The 15,918-nt window shown below is 42.3% G+C and overlaps 1 protein-coding gene across 1 annotated transcript; it reads right to left on the minus strand.

The window, feature by feature from the left end:
- Positions 1-399: 399 nt before the first annotated feature.
- Positions 400-3,301, minus strand: SLC25A5 (solute carrier family 25 member 5). Its single transcript, XM_060086798.1, has 4 exons — positions 3,105-3,301; positions 1,580-2,066; positions 1,208-1,348; positions 400-818 (listed from the first exon to the last, which is right to left on the minus strand). Exons 1-4 carry the CDS (start codon positions 3,213-3,215, stop codon positions 661-663), a joined length of 897 nt encoding a protein of 298 aa, XP_059942781.1. The 5' UTR covers positions 3,216-3,301; the 3' UTR covers positions 400-660.
- Between the last annotated feature and the right edge of the window lie 12,617 nt (positions 3,302-15,918).

Consider the following 15,918-nt stretch of genomic DNA (forward strand, 5'->3'; position numbering starts at 1 on the left):
GCTGTTACCACCTGATACTTTACAATACTTCTGTTGAAATGAGGTGAAATTCATAGAACCATCATTCTAAGGTGAACAATTCAGCTTGTATTTCTTGATTAATAACCACAAGATAGGAAAGGTGGGTGCATAGTACTTTTTAGAGAAAGCTCATCAGCTATGACTGTCCGCAGGCAATGGACCAATGGTTTTTTGGATGCTTTGGGTCTGAATTTCACTTTGCTAATGTATTGGGAATGTTGATGGGTCACACGACTGAGCTATTCTTTGCTAAGTAGAAGAAAGCTCTTCATCTCAGGAGATACTGTAGCATTTATTAAACGTGTAGCATTTTACTCAAACACAGCACTTACTAAATTATAAAATGTAGTTTTATATGAAAATAAACCACAAACAAAATTATATTTCAGGTATTTTTTATTTCTTCAAATCTGTTATTTTATCAGGAGTGACTAAAATAAAAAACATAATTGGGTCCCATCATCGTCATGGAAATAGCTTTAAGAGAAAACTGGTCAGGTGAATATTATTGCTTCCCATTTTCAACCAGTAAATAGTTGCCATTGATAAATAGACAGCCAACAGTCTGTCAGGAATGCTCGAGATATGTTATATAATACAACATGCCTGTTCACAGAAGAAGAAAAACTAGGAAATAACTTATGTGAACTTCTTGATTTCATCATACAAGACAAGCACAAAAGCACCACCCATGCCTCTGAGGACATTGGACCACGCGCCCTTGAAAAAGGCTTTGGCTCCTTCGTCACGAGCGATCTTCCTCCAGCAGTCAAGTGTGCCTGTGTACATGATATCCGCTGCAAAGGACAAAGACAAGGAGCTGGTGACCTGAGGCTGATGAAAAATCCTTAGGTTTGACTAGACTAAACCAGAGCCCCACCTCTAAGAGCTAATGTCAGTTTTTTAAAAATCCAACACTGACACATTAGTGTGGGCAATACTGAAATCTTAATCTGGTGACTAGAGAACAACAGGGATACGTAGACTACCCGCTGGTCTTAACCTCTAATACCATGGATGCCTCTTGGGCACCCAAGGGGCCCACTCAAAGGCAACTGTGCAGTAGACACAGACCAACCAACCCCATCTACGATCTCAACAGACTGCCATTTTCAAAGACAGGCATGGCTAGTTTGTGCCCATGCTCCACGCCCACATCTTCGTCTTCTGCTCAAGCGGAACTTACTTCCTTTGCGCCCTGACTGCATCATCATGCGGCGACGCACTGTGTCAAACGGATAGGAAGTCAACCCAGCAACCGCTGTGACGGACTGTGCGATCATCCAGCTGATGAAGATATGCGTATTCTTGGGATCTGGAAGCATTCCTGAGGATAGAAAAGAGACACTTTTACCAGAAAGCAGAGTCTTCCTGACTTGTCGTCTGCCACATACCCTCATCCCCAGCGTCTCATCTGTACACAAAGGGCTGTACTGCGTGACCTTGGCTTCCGTTAGCAATTACAAAGAAATCTCTGGCTCCTAGAAAATTAGGATGGCACAACGATCTTATAAATGATCTCATGAAAACACAGTTCTGAAGCACACAGCAAACTTACCCTTCGCAGTGTCATAGATACCGAAGTAGGCAGCTCGGTAGATGATAATACCCTGCACAGACACGTTAAAGCCTTGGTACAGGCCCTTAATCCCATCAGATTTGTAGATCTTAACCAGGCAGTCACCAAGGCCTCTGAATTCCCTTTCAGCTCCAGCTTTGCCCACATCGGCTGCTAGACGAGTACGGGCAAAGTCAAGAGGGTACACAAAACACAACGATGTGGCCCCGGCGGCACCACCTGATGCCAGATTCCCTGCGAAGTAGCGCCAAAACTGGGTCCTCTTGTCCACACCACCCAGGAAGATCTGCTTGTATTTATCTTTGAAGGCAAAGTTGAGAGCCTGGGTGGGGAAGTATCTGATGACATTGGCCAGGTTACCACGCCAGAAGGACAGGACTCCCTGCTCCTTGGGGATACGAACCACGCAGTCTATGATGCCCTTGTATTGCTTATCTGCAGTGATTTGCTTGCTGGCATGCTGCACCTGACAGACAAGGAGGAGGCCAACAGGGAGAGTTATAACCACGGAGAAGGGAAAAGGGAAGAGAATATATCATCTCAATGGACACCCTTAAAGGTTAGCTGGCTCCCACTTTCCCCAAATCTAGTCTTCTATATCACACAGGCTGGACGCCCCCCCCCAAACCTCTGACGCTGTCACAGGTGGAAGAGGTGATCTGCACCCTTAGAAGCATTAAGCCTCCATCCGTTTGGATGGGGAGGAGGCACACTCAAGCGGACCCGTGACCTTTAGGCCTGGGAGAAAAGTCATTATCTCAGACCCAGGTTCAGAAGCATCAGGGCGAGGCCCACGTCGGGCGCAGTCACCTTGGTGACCGTGGCCTACACCTCAGGGTCCCCGAAGCGGCTTCCCTCCCGATCTGGCTCCCCTCCTCTCCTGGAGGTGACCCGTGGGCCACCACCCCTACGCCCGTGCAGGCGCGCCCTCTAGAGCCGGAGCGGGAGAGCGCGCTGCGGAGGACGCCAGGCCGCGGGGACGCGCCGGCGGCTGCGCGGGGGAGGACGCAGAAGGGACACGCGCTTCCCGGCGCCGGCTTCCGGCCCGGCTAGGTCAGAGCGCGGCGGCCGGCTGCGAGACGGCTCCACCAGCCGCACGGCCTCCACGGCTGCTATCTCCTTGCCGCGACCTTGAGGTCTTCGGTAAGGGCAGGTGTCCCTCTTTTCAGTGCCGGCTTTCAGGCTTAGCCCTTGACCTCAAGGCCCGGGAGCCAGTCACCCCCGGGCTGTCCCATCCGAATTCGCTGCCTCCGGGATGCCCAGGCCCTGGGCTTCCTCCCCCGACCCTCCGACCCTGACCCTTTCCTAGATCCTGAACTTCAGGTCACTAAAGCATCTCCCTCAAGTCTGCCTTTTGGTCCGACCCTGCGGCCACCCCTGCTCCCACGCTGCCACTTCCCTGGACTGGTCCAGAGGGTTCGTTCTCCCCAGGCCCTGGGACACCACTTCCCGCGCGACCCCCTCCCCCCACTTCCTGGTCGGGCTCTCGGATTCCGGGACGTACCTGCAGCAGCAGCTTGACCCGCTCGATGGGCGCTACGGCGGTCTTGGAGATGGCCGCGGCCACTCCACCTGCCAGGAAGTCCTTGGCGAAGGACACGGCGGCATCTGTCATGTTGGAAGGAAAGAGGAGGCGGGCGACTGCGGGAACAGCAAGAAACCGGCTAGGACTCCGGGGCTCTGGGGCGGAGCGAAGCAAATGGCCGATTTATATACGGGAGGCCGGCGCCCGGGCGGCCGGCGTCGGAGGCGGACGCCGGGGCCGCTGAGTGGCTCAGCGCGCGGAGGGAGGAGCCGTGGAGTCGGGCACCGGCAGCCCTCCGCGTCTACCCGGCTCGCCCGCAGCGCCTGACCCGGCCCGAGGAAGGGGCGGCCCCAGAGAGTACCCGGCCCGGACGCGGGACCCTGGGGGAGACCTGGAGGCGCGGAGGGAGGGGGAGGTCACGACGTGCCTGGACAAGGGTGAGGCGCGATATTTAAGGGGACTCCAAAGAACAGACAAACACCCCCCTCCCAAACTTGGTAGTCAAGATAAATAATATTTAATGCAATATTTTAAAGAAAGATTCGTATAGACAAAGTATGGCGCTCTGGCCAGTCGCCTGTTTTTGTAAATAAAGTTTACTTGCAGCCCCAGGGCTGGAATGAGGGTGAGGCAAGTGAGGCAGGACCCTACAAGTGCAAGATGGGAGCCTGTCTTTATTATAAATTTCGAAATGTTGTTCATCATGGATTTTTGTATTCCTTTTGATATTTAAAAATAGTGCATTAAGGGCTTCCCTGGTGGCGCAGTGGTTGAGAGTCCGCCTGCCGATGCAGGGGACAGGGGTTCGTGCCCTGGTCCAGGAAGATCCCACATACCGCGGAGCGGCTGGGCCCGTGAGCCATGGCCGCTGAGCCTGCGCGTCCGGAGCCTGTGCTCCGCAACGGGAGAGGCCACAACAGTGAGAGGCCCGCGTACCGCAAAAGAATAAATAAATAAATAAAATAGTGCATTAAAATAATCATTCGTCTTGATTACTGAGTTGTTTAGCGCCCGCTTACATTTGGTACCAAGGCAAGTGGCTCACTGTCCTCACCCTAGACCTATCACCGCCCTGGAGCTTGATGGGTGAAGCTAGAGGAAACTGGGGAACAGCAGAGGTGGGACACCGTCAGCGTGCCCCAGACCCCGGTTTGCAAATGCAGTTTAACAGAGATTTTGCCGGGAATTGGCAGAGGAGAGTCCAAAGAACTCGGTAAGGGGTGGGGAAATTATTTTAGCCAGAAGCCAAAGATAGAGGTTATACCGTTAAGGTTAAGAGGTTGTGTGAATTAGATTGGTATTTGGGTTCCTGGACCCCCAGGTAAAGTGCTCTTGAATTGAGTAGACTCCTGAACTCCAGAAAAGTTTAGAGGAATCAGTAGAACTAGACTGACACCCATTGTGTCAAGGGACAAGTGCTTACTGAGTCCCTTAATCTCTGCACTGGGGGAGCATTTGCCACACATGTCCTTAAACACCTACTTGTTAGCTTGAGTACACTCTCAGATTCAGAACAGGAGCTGAGAGTGTCATCACAAATCCTATGTAAGTAATCACAACCATGTTTATAAAAGTAAGGATAACTGTTGAAAACTCCAACTGCAGCTGAGCCCTAGGTACCCAGCACACTGAAAACATAGGTGGCATACCCCTCACTTTACTTTCTTGCCCTCTCCCACCTTCTCCAGATCTGCCCGTTAAAGGACCCAATTCTAGGATTCCTCCAGGAATGTCAGGTCCTTCCTCTAAGTATACTTTGCAATTCCTTACACTTCCCAAGATCCCCAGCAATCCGAAGTGTTGAGCACACACAGCAAGTTTTCAAAGAAGAGAAATTTTCACTCCAGCTTTGTTGATCCTGGGGGCTATCTTTGACCTGTATTCTCGAGAGGCCGCTACGCTCTTGTTAGCTGATTGTAATAGAAATGCAGCTGGATACAGAAATGACCTTGCTGTGCAATTTCAGTGACAGAGTGTGTTCTCTGAAAGTGGTAGCCAATCCTCTACCTCTACTGGTGAGAGAATGAACAGCTAAAACAAAAAATCGCTGGAGCATTTTGTTTAGAGGGAGGTGGGTTTTAGAATGCATTTCAAAATACAATTCAAAACCTTTCTAGTCTGAACTCTTGACATTCTGATGAATGCATTTTTATTCAAATATTAATTACCCTGACCCACCTTACCGCCACTTACGTACCTTTTTCTACCTTTCATTGGCCACATCTGCTACTCCCTTTGAGCATGATGTCCCTACCATATTCTAGTCCAAAGCTCTTTTACTGTTTCAAGCACCTCCACATTTATTGTTCTGTTAGATTTCTCTCTCTCCACAAAAAGATGATCAAATAATTACATAGAATTTGTCCCTTTTCAGTCTTTGGGTGCTTAAGTGTAGTTCTACTGAAGTTGAAATACATTTAAAAGCGAGTCCATGTCATGACTTGGTATTTTGCTAAATCTACTGTGAGCTGGATCTCTCCTGGTTGCCAATGACCAGTAGTACCTCAAGAAGTCAGATGTTCTCAAAAGTGTCAAGGTCGGGCCTCCCTGGTGGCGCAGTGGTTAAGAGTCCGCCTGCTGATGCAGGGGATACGGGTTCGTGCCCCGGTCTGGGAGGATCCCATATGCCGCGGAGCGGCTGGGCCCGTGAGCCATGGCCGCTGGGCCTGCGCATCCGGAGCCTGTGCTCCGCAACGGGAGAGGCCACAACAGTGAGAGGCCCGCATACAGCAAAAAGAAAAAAAAAAAAAAAAAAAAGTGTCAAGGTCATGAAAGACAGAGACTGAGGAACTGTCACAGATTAAAGGAGACTAAGGAGAATGACAGGTTAATGCAATGTGTGATCCTGGACTGGATCCTGGAACAGAAAAAGGACATTGATGGTACTATTGAAATTTGGATACATATCTGTAGATTAGTTAATAATAGTCCACCAATAGTACTTTTAGTTATAGTGGTTATGTAAGATGTTAACATTTAGAGCAGCTGAGTGAAGGATACATGGAAATTCTTTATACTGGTTTTTTGGGGGCAATGTTTTTATTTCTGAAAGTTAAAAAAATGAAAACGTCAAAAGGAAAAAAAAAGAAACCAGTAGCAAGAGTCCAGGAAAATAGAGATTAATGTCAATGATAATGATGTTGATAATGATATATGGCTAGTCAATTCATCAAAAACAAATTCCTCCAATGAGACATAGTGGGAGCTCTGTGTTAGTAACTATTGTGTTCTGGAAGTTGTGTAGAATACATGTATAATTAAGAAAGAGAAACTAAAGCTAAGGCAGTGCCTAGTAACTCTCAGAAAAAACAAGGAAGAGGGTCAGAAATGATACTTAAGGCCTCAGTTATCTATGTACTAACACACCCAGAGTATGAGTAATAAAGTGAATGTAAAATGTCAATACAAGCAAGAAAACACAATTTTATAGGTATTGTTCAAACTTGATGGAATGGGACTTCTGACTGGCATCAGGAAAAGGAAGGGTAAACCTGGTTCAGAGAGATACCATATAGAAGGAGAACAATTCATTGGTGGGAGGGTGAAAAACATTCCATGAAAATGAAAGGGAGAGATGAAAGTGATTGTCATTGTGGAAGCATATCTAGAGATTGCCTAGATAGATAAAAGCTATGAATAGTACTTCATAAAGCCATCACCTAGACTAGAAATGTTGATCACCTAGACAAAAACCATCTGAATATCTGCTGTAGGTTTCATTATTCTGATAGCAACACACTGGACAAATTCTTTCCTCTCTTGCTGATAATTACAGTTCTCAGAACACTGAAGAAGCAATGAGGTAACTTGCTAAACTAGGCTTAATCCTGATAATAAATAAGGAAGATCTGGTTAGCAAAGTAAAAGTGACAAGAATCTAAGGGAAACTGACCAAGACTGACTGGTCTGGATCTGTCAAACAAAAGAAGGCTCGGCATAGTCAGATAGGTTAACTAACCTGTGGAGTGTGTTTGTGTTAGACTTCAGAAGGATCAGAGAAAAGATAGATATGATCTCTTGGCCAAGTTCCAAACAGAAAGATAGCTCAGGAGGGTGAGAGATTCCCAAGATAAAATTCAGACCTGTACAATTTGGAAAAATTCCAATGAGAAATTAAAAAGGGAGAGATATATAATAAATTAAATGCCCTTCCAGGTTATCCTCTGATGAGCTCAAATTTTTAAAGTACATATATAGATGACACATTGAGGGCTAGACTTCCAAGGACAAAGACCAAAGAGTATTACAAACCTATGGGAACTGAGTCAGAAGGGCTAAAGTCCAGAATAAACCCAGGCTTATAAAATGGGAAGGACCACAATAAAGGTTTCTAATGCTCTGTTTAGTGCAGGACATTTAAGGATAAGGAGCTAGAGCATGTGTGAAAAAGAACTGAGGGTCTTACTTGACTGTGAGTTGGCAATGCCAAAAAATGCTAATGAGTCTTGAGTTGGGTCAAGATGATGGTCATCAACAGATCAGGGGACTTTTAGTCCCATTTGGGCCTCTGCTGGTCCACCCATAGAGCTTTTTTTTTTTTCCCCAAGTTTTAATTTTTTTAACTTTTTATTTTATGTTGGAGTACAGTTGATTAACAATGTTGTGTTAGTTTCAGGTGTACAACAAAGTGATTCAGTTATACATATACATGTATCTATTCTTTTTCAAAAATTTTTCCCAGTTAGGTTGTTACAGAATACTGAGCAGACTTCCCTGTGCTATACAGTAGGTCCTTGTTGGTTATCCATTTTATTTTATTGTATATATACATTAAAAAAAATTTTTTTTTGCGGTACACGGGCCTCTCACTGTTGTGGCCGCTGTCATTGTGGAGCACAGGCTCCGGACATGCAGGCTCAGCGGCCATGGCTCACAGGCTCAGCCGCTCCGCGGCATGTGGGATCTTCCCGGACCGGGGCACGAACCTGTGTTCCCTACATTAGCAGGCGGACTCTCAACCACTGCGCCACCAGGGAAGCCCCTGTATATATATATTTAAACGTCTTTATTGGAGTATAATTGCTTTACAATGGTGTGTTAATTTCTGCTTTATAACAAAGTGAATCAGCTATACATATACATATGTTCCCATATCTTTTCCCTCTTTCGTCTCCCTCCCACCCTCCCTATCACCCCCATCCCACCCCTCTAGGTGGTCACAAAACACCAAGCTGATCTCCCTGTGCTGTGTAGCTGCTTCCCACTAGCTATCTATTTCACATTTGGTAGTGTATATATGTCCATGCCACTCTCTCACTTCGTCCCAGCTTACCCTTCCCCCTCCCCGTGTCCTCAAGTCCATTCTCTGCCCATAGAGCTTTGTGCTTACTTCTGAATGCCATGTTTAAGAGGACGTTAACAAACTGGAACGTATTCAGAGAATGCAGTCAGGAAAGTGAAGTACCTGCAAAACATGTCATATGAGAAATGGCTGAATGAATGAGAGAGATTTAACTGGGAAAGAGCTCTGGGTGAAGGAGGGCCATCATGACTGTTTTCATAATTGAAGGGCTGTCAGGTGGAAGAGAATAAGACATTCTATATGGAATCAACACCAGCTGGTAGAAGTGTCACAAAGGTAGACTTCAGCTGAACAAGAAATAACTTTCTAAAATATGAGCTGCTTAGGAATTCCCTGGTGGTCCAGTGGTTAGGACTCTGTGCTTTCTCTGCTGGGGCCCTGGGCTCAATCCCTGGTTGGGGAACCAAGATCCCACAAGCCGCATGGTGTAGCAAAAAAACAAAACAAAACAAACAAACAAACAAAAGAGCGACTTAAAGGTGGAATGGGTTGCTTTACGATGTGGGGAACTTCTTGTCACTGGAAATGTTAAGAGTTGGGGTAAAATGGCCACTTGTTAGGGACACTGTAGACGAGATTGCTATGTTGGCTGGGAAGAGAGTTCTGCACCCATCTAATTCTAAGATTCTGTGGCTCTGTTCCTTTGTATCTATAGGATTGAATGGATTGAGCATCTGAGTTTGGGAATCTGGGACAAAGTAAGAGAGAGGTAATTTGGCCCAGTGGTCAAGAGGGTGGGCTCTGCAGCCAAACTGCTAGAGTTCAGATACTGGCTCTGCCACTTGCTGTCAGGCCTTGGGTAAGTTGCTTAACCTCTCCAGATTTCCATGACTTCTGGTGTAAAATGGGAATGATAATGGTACCTGTACCTTGAAGGACTATAGGGACAATTAAATGAGATAATATATGCATAAACAGTCTAGTACATAGTAAGCATTCAATACATGTTAGATTTTATTAATAGTAAGAAAAATACAGGGCTTCCCTGGTGGCACAGTGGTTAAGAATCCGCCTGCCAATGCAGGGGACACGGGTTTGAGCCCTGTTCCGGGAAGACACCACATGCCGCTGAGCAACTAAGCCCGTGTGCTACAACTACTGAGCCTGTGCTCTAGAGCCTGTGAGCCACAACTACTGAAGCCCGCGTGCCTAGAGCCCGTGCTCCGCAACAAGAGAAGCCACCGCAATGAGAAGCCCGTGCATTGCAACAAAGAGTAGCCCCCGCTCGCCGCAACTAGAAAAAGCCTGCGTGCAGCAACCAAGACCCAACACAGCCAAAAATAAATAAATTTATTTAAAAATTAAAAAATATATATATTGCATCACACATCTTTACAATCCTCCTAAAGTACTTAGCCCAGTTTTGTGGTGCCCACTGCCAGCCATAAGGCGGAAAAGCAGAACACTTCCTTCATACCTCTGAGAAAATGCAAAGAGCTGGAAGTTCATTTCAGGAACAGAACTAGAGTTTTAAAATACTTTTTTGTAGCTTTCAGAATTTTTTAAGAAGTTGTTCACCTCAAGGAAAATCAAGAGTAACTAACATGAACGAGTCACTCTGGGTTAAGAATTTGCTACCCTCTAAACTCTAACAGATTGGGTTACAGATGAGATTTTCATGTGTGTATTAACTGCTCTTCCCCATAAAACGCAGTCTGCCCAGCGGTTGGAAAAATGAGTTATTTTGATATATTTCAATAAGGACAGGTTTCTGAAGTTTAAATATTTTGGCCAGTATATATGGATAGCCATAGTTTTACAACTCAGATTAGTAATAAATGACCAACATCATTTTTCTTTGGAAAATAAAGTTAATAGGGAAAAATACTTTCAACATACTGCAAGTCTCTCTCTCTCTGTGTATAAATTAACAACTTAATATTAGATAGTTTTTTAATGTATAGATAGGCACTATTCAAAATGTACAGTTACATAAACTTGGCATAGAACACCAAGGTTTAAAAAAATTTTTTTAATTTAGTAGAGATGATTAGACTGAAGTGTTTTTTGTTTAGTTACATTGTGTGTGTGTGTGTGTGTGTATGTGTATGTGTGTACGTCCAATGTTCTATTTGATCCTTTCTAGGCAACTGGGACATGTTGTGAGAATAAGTTGACTAAATAATTTATTTTCAGGGTAGGCTTGTAAAGCAAGTTAAAAAGGCAGAGAATTCAGGCCACTTGAACTATACATGACTTCAACTGAAAGAAGGTCTTCTGGGGCATGATGAAGCAGTCATGGTATAAACTACCTTCCAGAAACACAAGATTCTAAGCCTAGGATGCTTCAAATTAAATAAAGAAGGATGGTTCTACTATGACAGTGGTAACTTTTGGGTTTTTTTTTGTAATTTATTTTTTTCTCAGTTCCTCATTTTTATTTTTATTTTCACACACACACACACACACACACACACACACACTGCATTTTATTTTTACAAGAGATAAACTGACACCAAGCATTGTAAATGGATGACCACAACAAAAGCAACAATGATTGCAATTACCAAACACGAAACACACTCATACTATGTCATAATATTGACATTCAGTCCAGGAATCCTCCACTGTAACAGCTCCTTTACTTTGCAGTGAAAATTGATGTGTATATTTTCTGCCTCTGAGTCCTTGTGGGATTTTTTTTTTATTCAAACAGAAAGTCACAAAAATTATAATCATCCTCATCAGTTCACTCAGTCCCATGTAATTAATTTCTTTTTCATCTTGATCTTTTGTTAGCACTTTTATGAATTCATCAGTTTTCCATTAGAGTTCTGAAAATGCTTCATTCATTTCAGCAGTATAGTCAGTTACCAGAAACCTGTACTTGTCAGTCTTTTCCATGAATTCCTTGAAGATGAAACCCTTTTATAGGAACATTTTTGCAAAAGCATCAGAGTACACCCAGAACTGTCTCTAAATGACAAAAGACTTAAAAATGACCACGGTTAAAGATTTGATGAAAGTTCATAATAATGCAATTGACAAGGAAATTTAGTTATTTCAGAGATACACATTTTAAAGTAATAACTAGAATTATGACTTATAACATTATACCAGAACACATAAGATTTTTAGAAATTTCGTGTAATGTCTGAAACATTTATATTAACATATTTCCATACAAATAACCCAAAGAAAGTTTAGTATTAGTTGTTTTTTTGGTCTGTTTGTTTTTTTATACTGCAGGTTCTTATTAGTCATCCATTTTATACACATCAGTGTATACATGTCAAGCCCAATTGCCCAATTCAGCACACCACCATCCCCACCCCACCGCGGTTTTCCCCCCTTGGTGTCCATACGTTTGTTCTCTACATCTGTGTCTCAAATTCTGCCCTGCAAACCGTTCATCTGTACCATTTTTCTAGGTTCCACATACATGCATTGATAAACGACATTTGTTTTTCTCTTTCTGACTTACTTCACTCTGTATGACAGGCTCTAGATCCATCCACGTCTCAACAAATGATGCAGTTTCGTTCCTTTTTATGGCTGAGTAATATTCCATTGTATATATGTACCACAACTTCTTTACCATTTGTCTGTCGATGGGCATTTAGGTTGCTTCCATGACCTGGCTATTGTAAATAGTGCTGCAATGAACATTGGGGTGCATGTGTCTTTTTGAATTATGGTTTTCTCTGGGTATATGCCCAGTAGTGGGATTGCTGGATCATATGTAATTCTATTTTTAGTTTTTTAAGGAACCTCCATACTGTTCTCCATAGTGGTTGTATCAATTTACATTCCCAACAACAGGGCAAGAGGGTTCCCTTTTCTCCACACCTTCTCCAGCATTTATTGTTTGTAGATATTTTGTTGATGCCCATTCTAACTGGTGTGAGGTGATACCTCATTGTAGTTTTGATTTGCATTTCTCTAATAATTAGTGATGTTGAGCAGCTTTTCATGTGCTTCTTGGCCATCTGTATGTCTTCTTTGGAGAAATGTCTATTTAGGTCTTCTGCCCATTTTTGGATTGGGTTGTTTGTTTCTTTAATATTGAGCTGCATGAGCTGTTCATATATTTTGGAGATTAATCCTTTCTCCGTTGATTCGTTTGCAAATATTTTCTCCCATTCTGCGGGTTGTCTTTTCATCTTGTTTATGGTTTCCTTTGCTGTGCAAAAGCTTTGAAGTTTCATTAGGTCCCATTTGTTTATTTTTGTTTTTATTTCCATTACTCTAGGAGATGGATCAAAAAAAGATCTTGCTGTGATTTATGTCAAAGAGTGTTCTTCCTATGTTTTCCTCTGAGAGTTTTATAGTATCTGGTCTTACATTTAGGTCTTGAATCCATTTTGAGTTTATTTTTGTGTATGGTGTTAGGGAGTGTTCTAATTTCATACTTTTACATGTAGCTGTCCAGTTTCCCCAGCACCACTTATTGAAGAGACTGTCTTTTCTCCATTGTATATCTTTGCCTCCTTTGTCATAGATTAGTTGACCATAGGTGCATGGGTTTATCTCTGGGCTTTCTATCTTGTTCCATTGATCTATGTTTCTGTTTTTGTGCCAGTACCATATTTTCTTGGTTAATGTAGCTTTGTATTATAGTCTGAAGTAAGGGAGTCTGATTCCTCCAGCCCCGTTTTATTCCCTCAAGACTGCTTTGGCTATTCAGGGTCTTTTGTGTCTCCATACAAATTTTAAGATGATTTGTTCTAGTTCCATAAAAAATGCCATTGGTAATTTGATAGGGATTGCATTGAATCTGTAGATTGCTTTGGGTAGTATAGTTGTTTTCACAACATTGATTCTCCCAATCCAAGAACATGGTATATCTCTTTATCTGTTGGCATCATCTTTAATTTCTTTCATCAGTGTCATAGTTTTCTGCATATGGGTTTTTTTTCTCCTTAGGTAGGTTTATTCCTAAGTATTTTATTCTTTTTGTTGCAATGGTAAATGAGAGTGTTTCCATAATTTCTCTTTCAGATTTTTCATCATTAGTGTATAGGAAAGCAAGAGATCTCTGTGCATTAATTTTGTATCCTGCAACTTTACCAAATTCATTGATTAGCTCTAGTAGTTTTCTGGTGGCATTTCAAAGATTCTCTATGTATAGTATCATGTCATCTGTAAACAGTGACAGTTTTACTTCTTCTTTTCTAATTTGTATTCCTTTTATTTCTTTTTCTTCTCTGATTGCCATTGCTAGGACTTCCAAAACTATGTTGAATAATAGTGGTGAGAGTGGACATCCTTGTCTCATTCCTGATCTTCGAGGAAATGCTTTCAGTTTTTTATCATTGACAATGATGTTTGCTGTGGGTTTGTCATATATGGCCTTTATTATGTTGAGATAGGTTCCCTCTATGGCCACTTTCTGGAGAGTTTTTATCATAAATGGGTGTTGAACTTTGTCAAAAGCTTTTTCTGCATCCATTGAGATATCATATGGTTTTTATTCTTCAATTTGTTAATATGGTCTATCACATTGATTGATTTGCATATACTGAAGAATCCTTGCATCCCTGAGATGAATCCCACTTGCTCGTGGTGTATGATCCTTTTAATGTGTTGCTGGATTCTATTTGCTAGTATTTTGTTGAGGATTTTTGCATCTATATTCATCAGTGATATTGGTCTGTAATTTTCTTTTTTTGTAGTATCTTTGTCTGGTTTTAGTAACAGGGTGATGGTGGCCTCATAGAATGAGTTTGGGAGTGTTCCTTCCGCTACAATTTTTTGGAAGAGTTTGAGAAGGATGGGTGTTAGCTCTTCTCTAAATGTTTGATAGAATTCACCTGTGAAGCCATCTGGTCCTGGACTTCTGTTTCTTGGAAGATTTTTAATGACAGTTTCAATTTCATTACTTGTGATTGGTCTGTTCATATTATCTGTTTCTTCCTGGTTCAGTCTTGGAAGGTTATACCTTTTTAAGAATTTGTCCATTTCTTCCAGGTTTTCCATTTTATTGGCAAAGGGTTGCTTGTAGTAGTCTCTAAGGATGCTTTGTATTTCTGCGGTGTCTGTTGTAACTTCTCCTTTTTCATTTCTAATTTTATTGATTTGAGTCTTCTCCCTCTTTTTCTTGATGAGTCTGGCAAATGGTTTATCAATTTTGTTTATCTTCTCAAAGAACCAGCTTTTAGTTTTATTGATCTTTCCTATTGTTTTCTTTGTTTCTATTTCATTTATTTCTGCTCTGATTTTTATGATTTCTTTCCTTCTGCTAATGTTGGGTTTTGTTTGTTCTTCTTTCTCTAGTTCCTTTAGGTGTAAGGTTAGATTGTTTACTTGAGATTTTTCTTGTTTCTTGAGGTAGGCTTGTATAGCTATAAACTTCCCTCTTAGAAATGCTTTTGCTGCATCCCATAGGTTTTGGATCATCGTGTTTTTGTTGTCATTTGTCTCTAGGCATTTTTTGATTTCCTCTTTGATTTCTTCATTGATCTCTTGGTTATTTAGTAACGTATTATTTAGCCTCCGTGTGTTTGTTTTTTATGTTTTTCTTCCCCTGTAATTGATTTCTAATCTCATAGCATTGTGGTCAGAAAAGATGCTTGATATGATTTCAATTTTCTGAAATTTACTGAGGCTTGATTTGTGACCCAAGATGTGATCTATCCTGGAGAATGTTCCATGGGCACTTGAGAAGAAAGTGTAATCTGCTGTTTTTGGATGGAATGTCCTATAAATATCAATTAAATCTATCTGGTCTATTGTGTCATTTAAAGCTTCTGTTTCCTTATTTATTTTCATTTTGGATGATCTGTCCATTGGTGTAAGTGAGGTGTTAAAGTCCCCCACTATTATTGTGTTACTTTCGATTTCCTCTTTTAGAGCTGTTAGCAGTTGCCTTATGTATTGAGGTGCTCCTATGTTGGGTGCATATATATTTATAATTGTTATATCTTCTTCTTGGATTGATCCATTGATCATTATGTACTGTCCTTCCTTGTCTCTTGTAACATTCTTTATTTTGAAGTCTACTTTATCTGAGTATAGCTACTCCAGCTTTCTTTTGATTTCCATTTGCATGGAATATCTTTTTCCATCCCCTCACTCTCAGTCTGTATGTGTCCCTAGGTCTGAAGTGGGTCTCTTGTAGACAGCATATAGATGCATCTTGTTTTTGTATCCATTCAGCAAGCCTGTGTCTTTTGGTTGGAGCACTTAATCCATTCACGTTTAAGGTAATTATCGATATGTATGTTCCTATGACCATTTTCTTAATTGTTTTGGGTTTGTTTTTGTAGGTCCTTTTCTTTTCTTGTGTTTCCCACTTAGAGAAGTTCCTTTAGCATTTGTTGTAGAGCTGGTTTGGTGGTGCTGAATTCTCTTAGCTTTTGCTTGTCTGTAAAGCTTTTGATTTCTCCATCGAATCTGAATGAGATCCTTGCTGGGTAGAGTAATCTTGGTTGTAGGTTCTTCCCTGTCATCACTTTAAGTATATCATGTCACTCCCTTCTGGCTTGTAGAGTTTCTGCTGAGAAATCAGCTGTTAACCTCATGGGAGTTTCCTTGTATTTTGTCATTTTT

The sequence above is a fragment of the Mesoplodon densirostris genome, chromosome X (assembly GCF_025265405.1).
Source record: "Mesoplodon densirostris isolate mMesDen1 chromosome X, mMesDen1 primary haplotype, whole genome shotgun sequence".
NCBI classification, from domain to species: domain Eukaryota; kingdom Metazoa; phylum Chordata; class Mammalia; order Artiodactyla; family Ziphiidae; genus Mesoplodon; species Mesoplodon densirostris.

What these genes read in the sequence shown, in the direction of transcription:
- SLC25A5 (XM_060086798.1), bottom strand. Translation starts at nt 3,215, where the DNA reads ATGACAGATGCCGCCGTGTCCTTCGCCAAGGACTTCCTGGCAGGTGGA. An exon ending in TATCTATGACACTGCGAAGG is followed by an intron (nt 1,349 to 1,579) that starts GTAAGTTTGCTG and finishes TTCTATCCTCAG; the next exon opens with GAATGCTTCCAGATCCCAAG. An exon ending in GCAGTCAGGGCGCAAAGGAA is followed by an intron (nt 819 to 1,207) that starts GTAAGTTCCGCT and finishes TGTCCTTTGCAG; the next exon opens with CGGATATCATGTACACAGGC.